Source organism: Sesamum indicum, linkage group LG3, assembly GCF_026168435.1.
Source record: "Sesamum indicum cultivar Baizhima isolate 11 linkage group LG3, ASM2616843v1, whole genome shotgun sequence".
In the NCBI taxonomy this organism is placed as follows: Eukaryota; Viridiplantae; Streptophyta; class Magnoliopsida; order Lamiales; family Pedaliaceae; genus Sesamum; species Sesamum indicum.
This window is the reverse complement of record NC_142659.1, coordinates 30,657,692-30,678,383: the sequence shown is the minus strand read 5'-3', so window position 1 is coordinate 30,678,383 and position 20,692 is coordinate 30,657,692. Positions and strand designations below refer to the sequence as shown.

The following is a 20,692-nucleotide window of genomic DNA, read 5'->3' as shown; positions in this document are numbered from 1 at the left end:
TTATACAAAAATCTTAAATAGTTTGAGAAATTAATCTAGTGTTCTGGATCATAAATAAATTCATACGTTAGTCAAAATTTATCGAATTTGCTGATATTAATAAAAATATATAAAAAAAATAATATTTGCCCGCAATTGACTTATTACTAACATATTACAGATTAAACAAATCTTTTTATAACTAATTATTCTTATACATCTCCATATGCTAATACATGTGAAGAAAATATATCCTCTCTTATAAGGGTGATTGGTTAGAAAAGATTTATCTGACGTGCATTAAGTCAATTGGAGTAAAGATTTAATTTTTTTTGCTTATATCAACAAAATTGAAATTTTACCTAATGGAGATATTTAGTTATTAGACGAAAATAAATATAAGGGGCACTAGATGTAATATTTGAAATCATAAGAAATCTACATGTAATTATATCAGATTTTAGGAAAAAAATGGTATAATTATCCCTTTATTTTATTTCTAATGAAAATTTTTATAAATGTTATAAACGAAACTTTTATATATATAACGTTTATATATTAAATGAGTGAACAAATATATTTATCTTCTATATTCTTTTCTTTTATTTTTTAGTACTTTTACATTGAGCAATAATAATGTGGTTTTTTTTTTGTTCATTAATATCTTCTTAGGTAAGTTTTTTTTTTTTTTTTTTTAATTGTTGTGATTTACTTATCAACCTTATAATCCACGTGCAACTAGGGATGTTTCTTTAACATGAAGCCATGCTACATCAGTTGTAATAAACGAGTTCTAATTGAAAATATATGAGTCTGAAAAATATGTACACTAAAATTACAAAAAAAAAAACTTTATTTTGTTTATAATTAAAATAGATTTATATTTAATTTTTTGATTTGTTGGGACCGCATGCAACAACGGTTAGTATATTAGATGAAATAGAAAATACATAATCCAAGGGGCTGAGAATGATAGTGAAAAATTCATTTTGGGCAGAAAGTATAAAAGTATTAGTTTCTGGATAATATTAAAAGAGAATATTAGACAATACACCAATTTATATTGGGCCCATGACTGGCCACAAGAAATAGGATATGAGGCTCAATTTTGAGCCCAATTATCATTCATATTTACATACACTTGGGGAAAATAGGGCCTAGTAAGAGAGAAGAAATAACATAATACCCACCCAGTCCCCACACGAAACACACATAGAGGGTAGAACTTCACAAAGGAGTGGTGCCATTGGCTGGTGATGGATTCTGTGGGCCCACATAACCCAGAATTCTTTCTTTTTTTTTTTTTTATTCAAATTTAATTTCATTCCCATTGTTGTTTTCATCATGTCCACATACCTTCCTCCTCTGTGTCTTGCTCTCTGCATCACACAGATTTCCACACACAACACACACATTCAGAGTGTGAAGGAGAAAAAAAAAAAAGAAAATGATGGGGGGTGAAGTTATTGGAAGAAAACTGGAAAAAAAACAGTAATGCAAGCAAGAGGATGAGTAATCTGTCATGCAGTCCATGGCCACTCATACCACTGCATTTTCACCTTCTTTCATTCATAATTGCAAGGCCAAGCCTTCACCCCCTGCTGTTCTTTTCCCTCACGCACTCACTGATTCCAGACCATCCTATAATTCCCTTGTTTTCCAGGTATTTTCCTTAATTTCAAGAAACAATCTTTTGCCTTTTTTATTTGGAGTTTATTAGCATTTACTCTGTTGCTGCTGCTGTTTTTTATTAGGGTTCTTGTTTTGTGTTCAATAAATGTGAAGTTAGCTTTTTCTGGGGCTGAATGCTGTGTGATTAGGATGGGTTTTGCCTATTTTCTTCTCCAGTGAATTTCTGAAGAGTTGCTTGAAATAATGGATAGATGGTGTAATCAAGAAGTGGTCAAGAACTCATTCTGAGGTTGAATAATAGACATTATTGATCATGAAACTGGAAACTATAGGAACAGTTAGAAATGGTGGAGCAGACTCATTCCAGAGCGCCATCTTAATCACTAAATTTAAGTTCTAATAAGCTTCTTGTTTTCACATCTGTAGAGCTTCTTCTGTTCAATTTTAATGGATAAGGGCAGTGATAATTTTTGGGGTGTGTTCTAAAAACAGGCTGCAAGACTTTTGGGTCCTCCAGCAAGATTTGAAGCTTCAAAGCTAAAAGTCCAATTTATGGGAGAAGAAGTTGGCACACCAGCCAGAATTGTGCCAAGAACCTACACCCTTTCCCACTGTGACTTTACTGCTAATCTAACTTTAACCATTTCAAACATTATTCAGCGTGATCAGGTAATGTTTCTTTCGATCTATAACATTCAATCATTCTTGTCGAACAATAACAATTTGATGCAGAGTCAATGTGAAGTAACTTATTCAAATGTGAGTGTTTGAGCTAGAGTTATATGAAAGTGTTTGCTTATGTTGATGCTGCAGTTGAAAGGCTGGTATAATAAAGATGATGTGGTTGCTGAATGGACTGAAGTAAACGGTATCTTATGCTTAAACGTTCATTGTTATGTGAGTGGACCGAATTCCTTGTCGGACCTGGCTGCTGAGTTCAGATACCACATATTCTCCAAGGAATTGCCACTGGTAAGTTTATTTGTCTATGGTGGTGAAGCATCACAAATTCGCTTGAATGCGTCATATAAATGAGCCAAACATAAGTCAAGTTACTAGTTTATCAAACCTTATCAGAATTGACAGAAGGACTGTAACTTAGTCTAAGTTCATCAATTTTGTAAACATCCAGGTACTTGAAGCTGTGCTGTATGGCGACTCAGATCTTTTCAGCAAGCGGCAAGAACTAATGGATGCTATTGTCAGAGTCTTCTTCCACTCTAGCTCAAAGAAGTACAACCGTGTGGAATGCTGGGGACCATTGAAGGATGCTGTTCTGGTACATAAAATAACTTCCATGAATCTTTATCAATACAGAAATCACACTTTTTCATGAAAAAAAAAAAACATGGTTTTTTCTCTCCCTTAAGTAACTATGAAGTTGCTATTTCAGGGAAAAGTGGATAAGGTAAACGGATTTGTATCTGCAAGCAAGGAAAAGGAAAGTTCTTCCAATTCAAAACTCTGGGGAAGTCCAAAATCAATCTTCCAAGCACTATTTACCTTCCTGCTATGATTTTATGAACACGGGCAGGTGATATGTGAAGAAGGATAATATGGTTCCACGTCCTGCCATCTTCACAATGCACATTCTTGCAACTCGAATCTGGACTGTTGCCATACTTTCAGGGATTGTTTTCAAGGTCATTTGATTCTTTCTTGTATGTATTGGAAAACTCAGATGAATTCTTGACAGACAATCTTGTTATTAAAAGAAGATAATTGCTCATTCTGAATCCCATCATTGTCTGATTTAGCAGCTATATGTTCTCCTACAAAATTGAAGTACCTAACTTCTTGCAATTTCTATCACAGAATGGGTTACTTTTCACAGGAAGGTAGAACGAAAAGACTGGCAAATTCATACCGAAAGCAATGGTCTAAGCCAACATCTGAAAGGAATTTAGGATAGATAGGGCTGAATAGCTAGTGAAATTCCAAGAAAAAACACAAATGTATTGTACATCAACAAACTCATATCCCAGAAATGCTCAATCTTCAACTGTGAAATTACCCGGATATACAGAAACCCAAAGGCTCCTACTCATTCAAATGATAACCAAAAATCCATAAAGCCAGGGCATTGAGCAATCTGTGGTTGCTGATCACCCAGCATGTCACGGGTAGCCATCCCTGCAACAGCAGCTGCATTAGCAATTTTTTTTCCTATTTCCTACTGTAACTACCATTCATTTCCTAAAATAAAACGAATGAAACCACATCTTCGATCAATGAATTCACAACATGCAAAGTCAATCCAGTGAAGAAGACAGATAACTGCTTAAACTCACAAAATCTCAGGCGTGCGAAAAGAATCCACAACATCCCAAGGTACACTCAGGCGCACAGAATCAAGAAAACCCGAAATACAATCAGTGATTCCTAACCAGAATAATACTCAGATATATCATGAGTTATGCGCATCTAATTATGAGGTGTAAACAAAAAGAGACAGGGAGTTAATAGATATACAATAAACATAGTATTGAGACAACAAACTAGGAGCGGCTCCGAGATTGAGTGAGATGCATAAAAAGATACAAAAAGAGTGCAAATTATCCATTTAGAGACTAACCAAAAGTCTAATTCAGGAATGCAAAACAACAGCCGAGAAAAAGAGGACACGCAAAATCCCAACTCATCCACCAAGACAAGATTGAAACAAAACCAGCTACGAAAACCTCAAAGATCATGCTTTTGATAGAAAGAAAGAAGAACCCAGTTGGGATATTTAAAAGTAAGATCAAGAATTATAGAAATCAAATCAAGAGGAAGATAATTCAAAGAATTGAAAAGGCCAGGATCTTTAGAACAAGAATTCCGGTCAGAGCCCCTCTTATGTCCTGTCTAGTCCACAAGGAACTGGTCTAAGGGCGTGTTTGGTTGGAAAAGCCGGTGGTATAAAATTTTCTTATATGTATCTTTTGTAATTATTCTTAATCTAAACTCTTGTTTGTGCTAAACAAACACAGGCAAGTGACGTGGACATTGTATGTATAATATATTGAAAATTAAATTCTTGGACCCTCATTTTAAAGATTCCAGTTTTATTACCTTTTTATCCCAAATCAGATAATACAACATTCTTTTCCCCTGGATGATTGATCTCTGTTTTAAGCTGGTATAGTTTGCACCTGTCTGATTCTTTCTTTATTTCTCCCATCATGATTTCATTTACTTTCTTTATGTTCTTACCCTCCTTTGCTTTGGGTTTTCCAGATACAGATTGAATTCGCATTCCAATACTGGAAAAGGTGAGTTCTTGACTAATGTGATTACCGGTTTTGATTCTTTTGTGTGTGTTAATGGTGATTTACCTTGATCTAATCATGCACATCATCGGAATGTTCCTGAATTCATGGATAAGGCAGATTCGAAAGGAAATGGGCATTGGATGTTTGGAGATAGGAATTAAAATTGGGAAAGGTGTGATCTTTACAATCATGGGGTGTTTTAGATCAGTTTGCCATCATCCATTCCTTGTGGGCACGCTGTGTTTGTTGATATTTGTGAGCAAATCATCTCCTTTTGTTTTCTCATTGTTGGTGTCTGCCTCCCCTGTCCTTGTGTGCACTGCTGTTTTGCTCGGCACCTTTTTAAGTTTCGGGCAGCCAAACACACCTCAAATTGATACAGAAGAGAGAGAGATCCAAGAATCTGTATCAATAAAGACTAGAGTGCCAAGAAATGCTACTGTTGGTGAGCAAAATGAGAGCTATTCTGTTGAGAGAGATAGAGAGAAGAGAAGGGATGAGATGGAGCAGCCGAGTTTGTCAGCACGTATGATTGGTGAGGAAAGATCAGCGGAAACTAAACTGGGAAATGCTGAAAATATAGAATCATATGAGGGGAAATCAGAAGCAGATTCTTTTGATTCTGAGATGGTGCACGTGGATTTTCTTGATACGCCTCCTCATTCGCAAGATGAGGACGAAGACGAAGACGAAGATGGAGATGAAGATAACGACGAAGATGAAGATGATGCTTTAGATTCTGGTTCTGATGAGCCCGACATAGTGCTGCTGTTTGACGAGGTTCATCCGCTTTTGGAAGACGAGGTGCCAAATGATGTTCAAGTTTCCCGTGATGTCTCTGATGAGGACTCCGACAAGTCTCTAGAATACGTGTCCAGTAGTCATGGATCGCTTGATGAAACTGAAAATCATGAAGCCTTAAAAAAAACAGTAGTTGTAAACCATGACATTGATGACGATGAAGACGAAGGAGGAGACAAGGACGAAGAGGCAAAGAATGCCTTTACTTGGACCGAACAGGACCAAAAGAATCTCATGGATTTGGGAAGTTCTGAAATTGAAAGGAACCGACGGTTGGAGAATGTGATTCTGAGGAGGAGAGCAAGGAAACATATGAGTATGATATCAGAAATGAACTTGATAGACTTGGAAACTTCTGATCCTCCAATCCATGTTGCTCCCATTTCCACCACAAGAACAAATCCATTTCTTGTTCCTCATGATTCTTATGGTATTCCAGGACTGCCTCCTGTTCCGGGCTCGGCTCCTTCTATCTTATTACAGAGAAGACTAGGGATGAATTCAGAGCCAAACTTATGACACAGCAATGGAGACAACCACTCTTTAGTTTTTGCACCCAACAAGCAAGATGCCTACATTCTTGATTTCAAATTGGTGTTATATATTGCATTCCGCTCATATATACACACCACATGTACTTGTATACAAGGAAGTATTTTACACACAGTACGCGTATAAGGGAAGTGAACTAGTTGGTTTGAACTTCAAAATTAGGTCCTACCGTTCGAGAAGGAGGCTTCAAGGTCAGGTTGATCACCGTTTTCAGAGACGATTATAGTGAACTGAACAACTCCAATGTAAGAACTTCTGTTCATGAAATAGAACAGAAGCTTGTAAAAGATGATGGTCCTCAAAAAACTCAGGTTTCAATCTTGGGGGAGAAGGAATTGTTTAGTTCAATGACCTTAAATTTCACTACGGGATGTTGAAAGGTCACTATGAAGAAAAAATTGCAACACAACACTTAAACGTGACAATGTATTTCAACTTTGAATAGCTTAGTGTTTAAAGAATATGCCTCCGATTCACAAGTTATGGCGATCAAATACATCTTGAATTGGAAGCAAACCATGCAAAAATTTAAAAAAAATGAAGAATATATACTGCAAATCCTCGTTTCTAAATTTCTCTTGAAAAAAGTTTAAATCGTCTACACAATATCATGTTTGATTCTTATGAAAATTGAAGCATCATAGAATTTGATTTTATTAAAATGTTTTTTTTGGGCCAAAAAAGGAAGAAAACAAGGATAACATTTTGGGCCTACAATGATGTCTAGCCCAATTTAATTAGGCCTTATAGAATTTTTTAGGCCCACTTTCTTTTATTCTTTGCTTCGGAGGAGATTGGGTCAGACGTCCCATTAACTATTTTAGGTATCAGTGTTTTTTCCTCCGACTGCAAATTCCTTTGGTTGGCCCTCTCCGACGGCAGAATCATAGTTCCGGCGAACATAATTGACACGTCAAAGATGGCAACCGTTGCAGATTCCCCCGCCGAAATCTATCCCAGAAAAGGAGGAGGTGAAGAAGAAGTGTATGAAGAACTACAGGAAGAGGATGATGATGACTTGTCTATTTCATCAGAGTCGGAAATAGGGGAGGCTCTGGATTACTTGGACTCGAGGGATGATGCAGAAGACGGAATAGTGGATAGCTCATTCACTCTGCTTCATACAAGGCGGCCGAATGCTCATGGCGGCCTCCACTCCCGCCCCAACACCTCCTCCCTTCAGCCCATATCTAATAAGTCCCAGAAGTTCGCCAATCACATTAGGGCCGCACCCTTGGAGGTAGGTGTTGATGAATTGATGAGTATGTCGTGTGCTTTGGTGAGTTTTGTGGAGGAAAGGGATAAAGAATGGAGTTTTTAATTGAATTTTAGGTGTTTGATGTATATGGGCGTTCCATGATTATGATTAATCTTGAGGCGTTGAGTAAAAAGGAATATGGGTTCTCTGAATGATTGAATGAAATTGAAGAAAATGAGTAGTCGCTGAAAAGTTCCATCTTTGATTTCTATATCTGTTACTCATTGTTTTCTTGTAATCGAAGCTTTGAATATTCTATTTCTACCTCAAAGTTGCCATCTTTACGAGATTTCAGCTTTTCTTGCTGCATCGGATTCTGGCCTTTTATGCCATCGATTTGTTTATCTTCAAATTTCTTTGCGTTGTTTTAGTTATAAGAAGCTGATTAATGTGTGCAGGAGTGGGAAGGAAGGTTCAATGTTGGGATGTCAAACTCCGTCACAACTGCTATTCGTGAGAGTGTTCGTGATATGGCCATCGGTAAGACTAAAACAACTGAGAAAGCAGACCGTGCTACTGTTGAGCAGGTAAATAGTATACTACTACTAAGGAATGTCCCTGAGGTCTAGGTGTCTATGTCTTTTATTTCTCACTAGTTATATCCATTTTTCTTAACAAGAAATTTCATTCTTGGATATGCTGATTAATTGGCGAATTTCTATCACAACATTTAGATGTTCATGCAACCATGTCGGACTTGAACATGTCCGTCAGACCATCATGATATATTTATGCAAGGAGCATGATGCTATTCTTTGCAGTATTGCCACTAGTCTGAGACCCGATTCTTATGGTTAAAAATCTCTTCTTGCTTTCAGGCAATTGACCCTAGAACCCGTATGGTTTTATTCAAAATGCTGAATCGGGGTGTATTTAATGACATCAACGGCTGCATTTCAACTGGAAAAGAAGTAAGTGCTTACAGCCTATGAGCTTCCTTTTGATTTTCCCTTTTCCTTCTATTTCCAACTTATGACTGATTCTTTTTGGATATTGCATGTTGTCTAGGAAGTTCTCACGTGCTGCTTCTTATTTGGCAAAGTTGCAGCTGAACTTTAATTTGACTCTCTCTTTTGTGTTTTTTTCCTCTTCCAACAGGCCAATGTCTATCATGCTACTAAATCTGATGGTCAGGAACTGGCGATCAAGGTTTATAAAACTTCAGTTCTTGTATTCAAGTATGGCGAACTACCTTTTGATTTGTCTGAATCCATTGATAGTGCCATGTGCCTTGCTGAAATACTTGTTGCTGAATGAAGTTAATCTCTATGTATATGAAAAAAAATCTGTCTAAAGACCATCTTGGCTTGTGAGGGATGTTCTTTCCTGATAACTAGATCTCGTTTCTTTCATCTTCATGAGTTCTTCTTCAACTTCCACAATGAGAGTTAAACCAGGGTTAAAGGGATTTTCTGTTCTGAATTTTAGAGTTCTCTCTACCTTTTGCTAAAACTTTAATTCAAGCTCATTTGTACTAGTTTTACCTTTATAATTGCAGTTGCCTCTCATCTTTCAAAACTTAAAGAGAGGAGACTGTCTCTATCTTACTTCATTGCAAATCAAAGTGTTTTATGTATCCTCTTATTATTTGAAGTCTTTGTTTGCAATCTGATTGTTTTTGGGAGATGATTTTTGCAATGATCGTTTATTCCCACTTCAAACCAACAGGGATAGAGATCGCTATGTCCAAGGTGACTACAGGTTTAGATATGGGTATTGCAAGCACAATCCTCGAAAAATGGTGAAGACATGGGCGGAGAAAGAAATGAGGAATCTTATGAGGTAAATTTTCTTCTTGCTCCTCTACTGTACCTTGTTAGTTGAAACAGGAATATATGTGAAGTGCTATGTTCCACTTGGAAAGCAAAATCCTAAAGAACTTTCAAGAAAAAAAGTGCCTCTTTCCAACATCTCCAAAGACTTGAATTTTGGGTAGAAACTTGCATATCAGACTGCCATCTAGTTAGACTACTGATGTTTTGTTTGCCTTTCATTAGATTTTCTTGATCAAATATCTAGTCTGCACTTGATTAGACTGATGTGGTTTCCTCACTAACCTGAAGGCTAAGGGCAGCAGGAATTAGATGTCCGGCTCCACTGCTTCTGAGGCTTCATGTTCTGGTCATGGAATTTATAGGTACTTTTGTTGTGTTCACTAGTTGTGCTACATGTGTTCTGCTGATTTATGTTCTTATTAGATGATTAAAGGATAGTGTTATAGTACTTCGTTTTGCTAAAACTAGCTGGACTGGATCATGATATCCACATAATGCAAAGAAAAGGGGCACTATAGTTTCTCTCCCCAGAAGCATTGTCCAAATATCATTTGCCCTGGGGTTTTTCTTGAGCATAATATATTATTGATTCTGTTTGTCTTTTTACAATTATGCTCCAACCATTGTTGTTTGTAACTGAGGGTCGCTCGTTACAACTACAATGAAAAAAACAGCTACTCATTTAGATTAATAAGGGCTGTTGTTGTTAGATGAGGCCCATCAGTTGTAGTTGGAGTCTACAAAGCTATAGAACCTTCTGCGCAGCCATTTATATACTTCATGATGCATCTGCTCATACTTAGCAGGGCCTCTTTGGCCCTTACAGTCATCAGGTAAACGCACTTACCTGATAAAAATAATATTGACTAGATAACTGGTGGTAGGAATCTTAAAGTTACTTTGTTGAGACTCTAGAACTTCTAAGGGTAGATGGTTCTTACAGTTAATAATGTTGGATTTAGTGATATCCAAAGCCTGTACTACACTGGGGTTGATTTTAAGTCTTCTGCAACAGGCAAAGCAGGTTGGGCTGCTCCCCGGCTCAAAGATGCTGACTTATCTCTTGATAAGTTACGTGAAGGTTATGTTGAGGTGAGTTTGATGGTTTTAGATTTCTATTCTTGATTGGTAGTTTTACTGATAGCTATTTTGACATCTAAATAGAACAGATTGTTTCGTGGTAGTTTGAAAACTAGGGAAGTTATTAATGCTTCAGTAGACGGGTTTATATATGTTCTAAGCTGCCTAGAACAAGGACATAAAAACCTAACCGCCTTATGAATAAGCTCCTTTGAAGTCCAAACGATCTTAAGTACGTTGGAGGCTGATTTGACCTTGCTAGAACCAAATTTTGATCTAGCTTCAGTGTTCTCCCCCAAACCAATTTCCTATATTTTGATATTGTTGAATCCGCTGAAATGAACTTTATCTTGAACAGCTATTGGAAATGCTTTTCTGTAATGATAGCTCCTGTTAGAAGCTGTTATTTTTACATGATCGCTCTTCAAATGGATATTACCATCTTCTGAAGTCCCTTCATGAAACACAGAAGTATGGAAAAGCTGATCCTGTTCCTATGTTCTCTGTGCCAGATAATTATGGCGATGCGAACGTTGTATCAGAAGTGCAAGCTGGTGCATGGAGACCTCAGCGAGTATAACATACTATATTTTGAGGTGAGCTTTTATTTTCTGTACTTTTGAATTATGGCATTCTCAACATAGACTATTGACTTCTTTTGTCGTGCAGGGTCACTTGTACATAATTGATGTTTCACAAGCTGTTGATCTTGACCATCCTCATGCTCTTGATTTCCTTCGAGAGGATTGTATACATGTTTCGGTAAATACTTCTATGATTATTTCTCTTCCTTTGTTTTCCTCTTGCGTGGTTATGTACTGAGTTACTTTATGTGAACGAAGACGATTTGTAATTTTCTCTTCACTTTCACACAGGATTTTTTCAAGAAACGTGGAATAGCTGTTATGACAATAAGGGAATTGTTTGATTTTATAGTGGATCCTACTATTGATGATGATTTGGTGGATAGTTATCTGGAAGAGGTATGTAAGAATTGCATGCATCCATCCACCCCGTTCAATCTGAAACTCCATTTTTAGTTACTGTGGACTCAGGGAGATACTCATTCATGTTACTCTGAATATCTTCACAGGCACAACAAAAGATTTTGGCAAGAGGTGATGTGATCTCCGCGGAGGAAGAAATTGCAGATTCTGTATTTGTGCAGGTTTGTAAGTTACTTGTAAATGACACAGAATGTGATTTGTGTTTTGCTTGAATTGTAGCCTGATTTATATTGTAATAACCACCCGAAAGTTCAAAATTTAGATATCCGTGTGTGAAAATTTTACTAACAGCCCATGATAAACATTTTCCCTTCAGTCATTCATTCCAAAAACTTTGGACCACGTGAAGCACGCTGAGGAAGATGTGCAACGCATTATCAGCGGGAAGGACACTGGGGACATGTACTATCAAACTATTACAGGTCTCAAGAAGGCCCTAGCTATGACCAATTCTTCCCAAGCAGAAAACGAGCAGTGCGAGTGCAATGACAAGCCGATAAAAGAGGATTCCCTTCAGCCCCATAAATCTCCCAGCTTGCCAGATGGAGAACCAGAAACCGGAACTGAGGAAAGTGACTCAGACGCCAGTGACTCAGATGAGGAGGGTTCATCTTCTGAAAGTGATAAGCAGACACCGGCAGATCGGAAAGCAGCTAGGAAAGAGAACAAGAAGAAAGTTAAAGAAGAAAAGAGGGAGGCACGGAAGAATAAAGTTCCAAAAGCCGTGAAGAAGAAGAAGAAAAAGCTGGCAAAGGCCAAGAAGTACCGGTGAACGACTAAGAGGCTAATCCTTGTAAGTAGCACAGAGCAATTTTGCAGTGTAGTGGGAGTGTTTAACTCTGGATAGAACTTCTTGCTAGCATTTGATATATTTGAGTGTGCATGGTGCTTTCTTCCCTTCCCTTGTATGCTGATTTGCAGTGTTATACGAGGATGTACACTTGCATAAGCTGCAATTATTTGCCAGATTTTAAATTTTTATTTAATTAAAGATGAGTTCCAATTAGCAGTGTAGTAAATTTTGTTGCCTTGGCTAGTCCTACTGCAAGGTGTCTCGTCGAGAGCTGACACTTAGAACTGTACATGTAGGAAGATAAGTATGTAAACGGAAGGAAATCCACTCGGAACTAAGCTGGGACAACATGCGCAAGAGTTCTTGTTCTTTGTACTCTTAACTAGACAAACCTCTTCCTACACAGGCAAAATGGATATCTTAATTCCAATATTGGTGATAAAGAAAAAGGAAAGGGAACAAAAAAGGCGGGTAAAGTTATATTGACATTCTCCATGTTAGTTCAAAATATACAAAAATTTTATGCTTTTTACAAAATTATAACTACTCCCTATGAGGTTATAGTTGTTGTATCACTTATTCAAAAGCTAAGTTTATGCAAACACCTTGAGAAACATTGCATTAACACCCTTCAGGGTGTAACTGTCATTTTGTAAAAGATATAGAGTGTGTGTATTTTGGCAGTTTAGATTGTTTCAATATAATTTATAAAAAAAAAAAAGGTGAAGAATTACCGATGACAATCGATGAATACACAAATACTTAGATATTTCTCGATGTATACTCTGTTATAACTCTTAAAAAGTCTGGCAGAGTGTTTTACAAGTAGTACAGGCGTATAGCCTTACCCACAGGCTAAGGGGATCTTCATTTACTCTACAGATATCTTTCTTCTGGAGAAAAAAGGCCAGCAACATGTTCGGCAGCCATTCTTTTTCCTGCAATAAAATCGACAAACAGTTTTTTATAAACTGTTAGATGGCTGCTGTGAAGACAAAGCTGTAAATTTAAGAAGCTTGTATAACCTCGTACTGCATATTTGTGCATAGTTTCCAAGATTCAAGATTTACTCATACTTCAGACTACAGACCAAAAACACAACATGAATCTAAAGAAGAAAAAAGCTGGTAAGAACAAATTTGGAAACTACCCTTTATTTAGATTCAAAAGAACCAAATTTCCCCAATTCTTTATATCAAAGCTTGGAAAGGGAAGATAGGTAATAAACATACCTGCCACCGCCGCTATTGCTCCGGCAGCTACTGCTGCCGCCGCTGCTTTCAGTGGTGCCGCTGCTGCCACTATTATTACTTGTTCTGCTACTATCACTATCACTAGAGCCAGTAAATTTCTTCTTCCACCAATCCCTTTCACCACCAACCTTTACCACCTCAGGCTTGGGAGAGACTTTCCAACTATTATTATTACTAGCAAAGCTCTTCTTTTTCTTGGAGTTGAAAGAAAATGGAAACACCATATTCAGAAACATCCCTTTATTCTCAAAGCTCCCACTTCTCATTATTATATTCTTTCTCTCCAGACTCTTCACTCTTACGACTCCCCCTCGCTGCAAACTCTGATTCTTAGGATTTTCTCTTTCCAACTGATGAGGGGTTTGAGTTAATTCCACACTGTGATGATGCTCAACAAGATCTTTTAATGAAAGTTCATACGATGATTCAGGCATGTCTTTCACCATCTCCATGAGTTCCCTCTGCCCTCTAGTTATCGCTTGCACTCTAGAGTTTGGTGATAAAGAGCTGTAGATATGGTGGCTGAGGAGGGGCTGATCAGATGGGCTGTTCTTCCACAGAGGCGGTGAGCAAACGCCGGAATCATCACTTTCCAAGAATTCTTCATTATGGTTTGGCCGAAACTGAACCACAAGTTCTTGATCATTACTATACTCGTTGCTGCAACTCTGATCATGGGTTTGTGCCAATCTACCCCAATCGGCATGAGTATGATGAGAGAATGGAGTTGCTGGATCATACATCATGGGATTGGGGAGAAAGGAATGGGGTGGGGGGGGGGGGGGGGGGGAGAAAGAGGTGGTTGTGGTGGGATTGTCATCAACATATGTAGGTCCTAAATGGTCACTTTCCTGACAATAACAAAGTATTTTTATTGGTGTGGCTTTCTTATTTACTGTTTTTTTTTTAAAAAAAAAATAATTTTTGGGTTTTTGGAAAAAAAAGGTCAAGAATTTCTAGATGGGTGGGATTAAGAGTAGGGCCCATCTTCCCCCCATTTTTCCTGGGCTTTGTCTACTTTTTGGCATTATTTTTTCTTGAGGATAAAGATTGGCCTACCCAAGTGCTCAATTTTATGTATTTTTATTAATTTCATTTTGTTTTGAATAATTACGTTGTCCTTTAGTATTTTTAAAGTTTGTTCTCTTTTAATAAATTGATCCATCTGTTTATAAGATGAGGAGAGTTTGTTAAAACAGAGCATTGAATAAAAATTCATATTTATTTATAAAACTATTATAGGTCAAATAATTCTTTTTTTTTTTTTATCAAGGTAAAAATGTACTAGTGTGTGAACTTTGAAAACATATAAGGGTCTTTTGGTCGAAAATGATTTGTTTAACTTATAGAAATTAGTGATAAATTAATTAGGAATAAATATAATTTTTTTTTTGCTGATTCGTTCAAATTTTGTGAATTAACAGATGGATACATTTGTTGAAAGGAAGTAAACGTTAAGAGTATTAAATATAATTTTCTTAACACAGAGAGTTTATATATAATTACACCAAATCTTAGAAGATGAAAGTGTAATTATCCTCTTTATTTTTCCATAATGAGCTTGTGTTATTGCTTAATCGAGTTGTTCTACTTGTACATATATAGAGAAAGAGACTTAGAATCAAGAAATTCATTAAAGATGTTAATTAGAAAAGCGTGTTGGACTAGTAGTACATGTCATAATAATAAAGGTAGCCAAATAATCTTAGAATTTTAAAAAAATAATTAATTAAATAAGATCTAATCATAATTAAAGTTGAAGTAGAAGATTGTATTACTACATATCTACGGAAGTGTTATAATCGTATATGTTTTTAATTAGTAAGATGTGAGATTTCTTTTTTTTTTTTTTCCCAAAAAAACAGGCTGTTGATGTATTTAAATAAAATAAGATAGTAAAATTTATTTATGCTATTAATAGTAAATACCTATTTAATTTAAAAAAATTGAATTAATTTGCTAAAAATTATTAAACACTTCGCAATATCAATTAAAAAAATTGAAAATTTTTATAATTAAGTTCAACCCAACACTCTCTATATAATGTGAAATAAATGGTAGGGCTGCTGATGCAGACTCTATAAAACTTGAGAATATTAAAAATATAAAATTTGAATTATTTGCTAAACTAATGATAAAAAAAATAAGAGATATTTCCAGTGATCTTGAGGGGGAAAAAAAAAAAAAAAAAGAAGAAAAAAGACGACTCTTGGAAGATTGGGAAGGGGTATAAAAATTGTGATGCATTTAATAATATTTTATAACAACATGATTTGAATGGTACTAAAAATGTATTGTGCCACGACGACTTTCATTAATGTCACCTAACTCGCTTTAATTTTTAGTTATGAAATTGAGGTCTTGGAATCCAAAAGTATACGGAAATATTAGCTACCTTTAATTGCCTATTTGCTATCACTTTACCTAAAAATACGTCTACTTCACTTGGTTTTGATTCAAATTGTAATAAAATTATTATTTTTTAAATATAGACACAAAAATAAGAATTATTAGTAATTTGTGCTGCATTTCGTGTGTGTGAGTTTTTAATATTATTTAACATAAAATATTTAGTACTTTGTAAAGTATATACAAAATAGTAAGTTATTTAATATTTATAAGGAAATAGTCATTAAAAAAAGATAATGATACAATATTAGATAGAAAAATTGATGCATGAAAAAGAAATAACTATCATAAATACAGGTGAGTGTGAAGTTTGATAAATAAATAAAAAATTAAACTAAATATTAATAAAATATAAAACTACAGACAAAAAAAAAAAACACACCAAAAAGATCAATCTCACTTAATAATAAAATTAGTGTGTACGATATATTAAAAATATATTTCAATTGTATAATTCAAATATTAAAAATAAAACGCGTGGGAGAGAAGGAAGTTGGGAACGTAAGAAGATCGAAAGTTAAGAAAAAAGATGTAATAATTAAATATTTGGTGAAATATTATTAAAAAAATAAAAAAATGACAGACAAAAAATGCAAAACACTTTGATCAATACTAAACATGGTAAAAATATCTCCAAGTAAATAATATGGAGGCGTATATGATTAAAGAATTTCAAGAACATAAAATTCTAAAATCGTGACATCAACAAATCACGACTAATAATCTCATTGACATTGCAAGTTGCATGTATCTACCCACACGTGTGTGACTTTCTAGTCCTTCCTTGAGCGCCTCTCTCCTCCAAATTCTAGAATTTAGAAATATAGATAATTATATTTATATCCTTTGAACTGCATAATCATTCTTATTTTTTTGCAAATTTTTAAAAAATGCCACTCACAATAAAAAGATATAGATAGTTTGTATAATAATATTGGTATTTTTTGGGGTGTATGTGTAATTTTTCAAATAATAAGTATGATTTTTGTAAATCATGTTGATATTTCTGGTGAATGTATGTGTAATTATTCAAATGACATGAATGATCTGTATAAATAAACCATAAATTAGGGGTGTAACTGTATTTACTCGTTAAAAATATAAAAGTACAACAATATGAAATTCTTCTAGAACATGGGAAAGTAAATGCTAGATAAAGTCAATAAAAGCGTGTTTATGAAGTTAAATGCATTTTTTTTTATTTCTTTATAGCTATGTGTAGACTTTGGACTTGAGTAAGATAAATGTTTAAAGAAAAATATTTTTATGTTTTTGCATTTAAGAATAAATGTGGAAGAAACAACATTTTGGAGTACTTAATTATGAGTAGCTGTCGAAGCATTTTTAATGTGTGTGTATAATTTTAATTTTTAATTTTTAAATTAAAAAGAAGATTGAAAAAAATTAAATGAATGATTGATTTTAAATTGGTGAAATAAAATAATATTTAAAAGATAATTATTTACAACTAATTAATATAAAATATGATTATTTATAATCAAATATAAGTATATGCAACGAGTAGTTACTCTAAAACTTTAAACCTTAATAAAATAGGTGTTACTGTACGTGGTCTTGTGAGCATATAAAAAAGAAGTTTAATGTGAGATGGAGAGAAAAAGTACAATTGTGAGAAGAAACAATCGTGGTATGTGGAAATGACAAGGAAATAAATTTGTGGGGAAAAAAAAGAATGAGGTAAGAGAAACGTGGGGTAGTGAACTGCGAGAAAAATAATTATAATTATGAAATTATTAAAAGACATTGAAATTATTATTTTTATATAAAATAAAATTTAAGAAAAGAATGGATTAAAGGGTAAATTTGGGTATTATACGATAAAAATATATATGTTTTTGACCTAATTGGGCTTCAAAGAGTGTATGTATGACCATAGAGGGCTTTAAACCAGGACGTTTTATGGAGCCGAGTTCCCTCTAAGCCCAATTACTATATTATATTAATACTACGTGATTTGAAATATTTTGACAGTTCAATTGGCTGGAATTTATTGCTTTATTACAATTGTAAATTTGTACATTCTCATCGTCTTCGTTTGCATGTTCGGTATTCATCAAAGTGCTAACAGATTCCTTCATACAGTTTCATTTTTCACTCGTCTAGTCGACCAGTGTTTTTCAGTAACAAATCCCTCGAATTCTTTGAAGTTGATTCATGCCCAGTTGATAAAACTTGGTCTCAGTTCCAATACGTTTCTGGGAAATCGCTGTATCGATCTTTACTTGAAATCTGGTTCTGCAATCGATGCTTTGGAGGCATTTCACGACCTGCCCGGTAAAAATATTGTCTCTTGGAACTTATACTTGAAAGTGTGTTATAAATGTTTTGGTGTCGAAAAAGCACGTCTGGTGTTCGACAGGATGCCAGAAAGAGATGTTGTGAGTTGGAACACGATCATTTCGGGGTATATTTCAAGTGGGTTTCTTGATAGGGCGTGGGAACTGTTTTTAGAAATGCGGGATTCTTGCGTTAGGCCGAGTGAGTTTACGTTTTCAATGTTGTTATGCTGTGTAAAGTGTGGTAATTATGCTAAGGAAATACATGGGTGTATTGTGAGGTTAGGTGGAGGTTATTCCAATTTGGTGGTTGGAAATTCCTTAATTGATGTGTATGGGAAGCTTGGTCTTGTGGATTATTCTCTTGCTGTGTTTTTGAGCATGGAGAAAGTGGATGTAGTTTCTTGGAACTCTATGATTTCAGGTTGCTGTAAAGCCGGTTATGAAGAATTTGCTTTGCATAAATTCTGTTTAATGGGAAGAAGGGGTTTCAAGGTGGATGAGCATACCATATCCGCGGTGCTCAATGCTTGTACTAACTTGCGAAATTTGGAGAAGGGTAAGCAAGTGTTTTGTCTTTGTATAAAGCTGGGGTTTCTTTCAAACACAGTTGTTTCCAGTGCAGCTATTGACCTGTTCTCCAAATGCAATAGAATGGAGAATGCAATATCTGTTTTTAAGGAATCTTATCTATTTGATTCAGCCATCTGCAATTCAATGATTGCGTGTTACGCGAGCCACAATTTTGAGGCGAAAGCTCTGGAGCTTTTTGTTTTTTCTTTCAGTGAAAGTATCAGACCGACTGAATTCGCACTGAGCTGTGTTCTTTGTTCTGCTGCTGTCTTTGTTTCAGTGGAGCAAGGTAGTCAACTTCATTCTTTGGTGATCAAAGCAGGGTTTGAAGCGGACAATGTTGTGGCCACTTCACTTGTACATATGTATAGTAAATATGGGTTAATTGACTTGGCATTAAAGGTCTCTGCAGATATGGATTCTTGGGATTTAATATCCTGGAACACTATGATACTGGCGTTGACCCAGAATGGCAAACCAGTGGAAGCCATTTGCCTCTTTGAAGAACTACTTCAAAGTGGTTTGCGTCCTGATCGGATAACATTTGCTGGCGTTCTTTTAGCTTGCAGTTATGGTGGGTTTCTTGAGGAAGGCATGACGATTTTTTCTTCAATGCAACATCATGGAGTCAACCCAGCAAATGAACACTATGCCTCTCTTGCAGACATAATGACTCGGGCTGGTAGAATTGATTCAGCAATTGATTTATTGCACAAAATGCATTGTCAACCTAGTGGTCTTATGTGGGAATTCATACTTCGTGCTTGTGGGGATTATTGCGATCTAAATCTAATTGAAATAGTTGCAGAGAGGATGATGGAGTTGGAACCACACTCATCTCTTCCTTACGTGATTTTGGCTAACGCCTATGAACAGAGGGGTAGATGGGAAAGCCTTGTTCGAACGAGGAAGAAGATGCAAAAGATGGGAACACATGAAGTAGCTGACTGCAGTTTAATTGGTATAAAAGGCCATAGCTTTAGTTTTGAAGCAAACCAAATGATTCATTATGGTGGGAAGCATGTGTACTCAGTTTTGGGTTTATTGATGGAAGAGATGTGGGATGAAATGATGCTTAATTCAGCCAATCAGGCATAAGCGACCAGAGAAGCATAAGGTGACTAAAGTCGCATGGAAAGCCGAGATCACACTTTGTTTTTCAGCATGATGGTTCTGTAGTTGGTATCTTCTTGGAAGATATTTAGTGCCAACTCATTGCAATTAGCATGATTGCAGATTCGGTATACTAATGACACTGAAAAGTTTGTTTCACTTCGAAAGTGTTTCAACAGCCTAATGCAGAACACAATCAGATTACTTAAGGGAAACTGTTCGTACTGGGTGTCAAGTTGTCAAATTCCCAAATGCGATCCATTATACCTTGATGTCTCATAGATTTCTTTATTGACATCAGATTTGATGGATGTAAGTTTCCTATTTTTTTTTTACCAGGTTTCCTCATCCACCTAGTCAATATCATCAGTACAAACAATACATTTAAACTGAACCTCTGAGATTCCACCAAATATCGACAACTGAACAAAGTTGCTCCCATGAAACTGCGTGTAGCCTGTTGGCAAGTTCAGCATATGGGTTAAGAGTGGACTGACAAGAAGGGTACGAAGCTTAGTAGAAGCATTAGGAATCAGGTTAAGAGTATATGACAATTTGATCTTATTGGTTCTTGTTTCCACCTTTATACTAGGACATTCTAACTTGTTATTTCTCTAAATTCAGCTTCTGCTGCAGGAATAGATCGCAATCAGCATGGCAGATAATGGGGAAACCATCTAATATGTATGACCAGCTGCCGGCTAATCTCTGAGCAAGAGAAATTTCTTGGATAAACCATTACAAGACATCAAAACCTGTTTACACATTACACATTTACCTTTGTTGTATAAGAAAAATATGGAGAACGCACGAGGAGGGTAGTAAAAGCTCCTAACATGTACTTACTTCTCTATTCTTTTATATATAATTTGTTTCTGTGCTTAGCTCTTTGTTGACCTAGTTATCGTCAAACAAG

At 35.6% G+C, this 20,692-nt stretch overlaps 5 protein-coding genes and 1 long non-coding RNA gene across 14 annotated transcripts; 4 read left to right on the top strand and 2 right to left on the bottom strand.

The window, feature by feature from the left end:
* Positions 1–1,153: 1,153 nt before the first annotated feature.
* Positions 1,154–4,476, bottom strand: LOC105159435 (uncharacterized). Of its 2 annotated transcripts, XR_016064529.1 has the most exons (4): positions 4,187–4,476; positions 3,626–3,744; positions 2,681–2,887; positions 1,154–1,358 (listed from the first exon to the last, which is right to left on the bottom strand). It is a non-coding gene; the product is annotated as an uncharacterized LOC105159435 (long non-coding RNA). The 2 variants fall into 2 exon arrangements; XR_847600.3 differs by lacking the exon at positions 1,154–1,358 and having other exon boundaries at positions 2,621–2,887.
* Positions 1,335–3,640, top strand: LOC105159434 (STAY-GREEN-like protein). 2 transcript variants are annotated; one of them, XR_847599.3, is made up of 6 exons: positions 1,335–1,642; positions 2,104–2,280; positions 2,425–2,583; positions 2,744–2,890; positions 3,005–3,254; positions 3,427–3,640. XR_847599.3 is itself a non-coding variant. In XM_011076500.3 (5 exons), the coding sequence occupies exons 1-5, from the start codon at positions 1,502–1,504 to the stop codon at positions 3,125–3,127; spliced, it is 747 nt and encodes a 248-aa protein (XP_011074802.1). In that variant the 5' UTR covers positions 1,335–1,501; the 3' UTR covers positions 3,128–3,350. The 2 variants fall into 2 exon arrangements, 1 of the variants encoding a protein (XP_011074802.1); XM_011076500.3 differs by lacking the exon at positions 3,427–3,640 and having other exon boundaries at positions 3,005–3,350.
* Positions 4,477–4,610: 134 nt separating the features above from the next.
* On the top strand, positions 4,611–6,584 carry LOC105159432 (uncharacterized). 3 transcript variants are annotated; one of them, XM_011076499.3, is made up of 3 exons: positions 4,611–4,732; positions 4,831–4,865; positions 4,983–6,584. In XM_011076499.3, the coding sequence occupies exon 3, from the start codon at positions 4,995–4,997 to the stop codon at positions 6,183–6,185; it is 1,191 nt and encodes a 396-aa protein (XP_011074801.1). In that variant the 5' UTR covers positions 4,611–4,732; positions 4,831–4,865; positions 4,983–4,994; the 3' UTR covers positions 6,186–6,584. The 3 variants fall into 3 exon arrangements, with proteins under 3 accessions (XP_011074801.1, XP_011074799.1, XP_020548086.1); XM_011076497.3 differs by having other exon boundaries at positions 4,613–4,732; positions 4,831–6,584; XM_020692427.2 differs by lacking the exon at positions 4,611–4,732 and having other exon boundaries at positions 4,738–4,865.
* Positions 6,585–7,010: 426 nt separating this feature from the next.
* LOC105159430 (uncharacterized) lies at positions 7,011–12,344 on the top strand. Its single transcript, XM_088878423.1, has 12 exons — positions 7,011–7,458; positions 7,875–8,003; positions 8,295–8,387; positions 8,575–8,654; positions 9,145–9,258; positions 9,540–9,613; positions 10,267–10,343; positions 10,844–10,927; positions 11,001–11,093; positions 11,207–11,314; positions 11,425–11,499; positions 11,655–12,344. The coding sequence occupies exons 1-12, from the start codon at positions 7,138–7,140 to the stop codon at positions 12,108–12,110; spliced, it is 1,704 nt and encodes a 567-aa protein (XP_088734549.1). The 5' UTR covers positions 7,011–7,137; the 3' UTR covers positions 12,111–12,344.
* Positions 11,604–14,180, bottom strand: LOC105159431 (patatin-like phospholipase domain protein). Of its 2 annotated transcripts, XR_016064528.1 has the most exons (4): positions 13,364–14,180; positions 12,980–13,069; positions 12,105–12,288; positions 11,604–11,991 (listed from the first exon to the last, which is right to left on the bottom strand). XR_016064528.1 is itself a non-coding variant. In XM_011076495.3 (3 exons), the coding sequence occupies exons 1-2, from the start codon at positions 14,128–14,130 to the stop codon at positions 13,003–13,005; spliced, it is 834 nt and encodes a 277-aa protein (XP_011074797.1). In that variant the 5' UTR covers positions 14,131–14,180; the 3' UTR covers positions 11,604–11,991; positions 12,980–13,002. The 2 variants fall into 2 exon arrangements, 1 of the variants encoding a protein (XP_011074797.1); XM_011076495.3 differs by lacking the exon at positions 12,105–12,288.
* A 3,585-nt stretch (positions 14,181–17,765) lies between these two features.
* LOC105159605 (Tetratricopeptide repeat (TPR)-like superfamily protein) lies at positions 17,766–20,660 on the top strand. Of its 4 annotated transcripts, none has more exons than XM_088878303.1 (2): positions 17,766–20,088; positions 20,413–20,660. In XM_088878303.1, exon 1 carries the CDS (start codon positions 17,854–17,856, stop codon positions 19,759–19,761), a length of 1,908 nt encoding a protein of 635 aa, XP_088734429.1. In that variant the 5' UTR covers positions 17,766–17,853; the 3' UTR covers positions 19,762–20,088; positions 20,413–20,660. The 4 variants fall into 4 exon arrangements, with proteins under 4 accessions (XP_088734429.1, XP_011075021.1, XP_020548025.1 ...); XM_011076719.3 differs by having other exon boundaries at positions 17,766–20,280; XM_020692366.2 differs by having other exon boundaries at positions 17,766–20,312.
* The last annotated feature ends 32 nt before the right edge of the window (positions 20,661–20,692 follow it).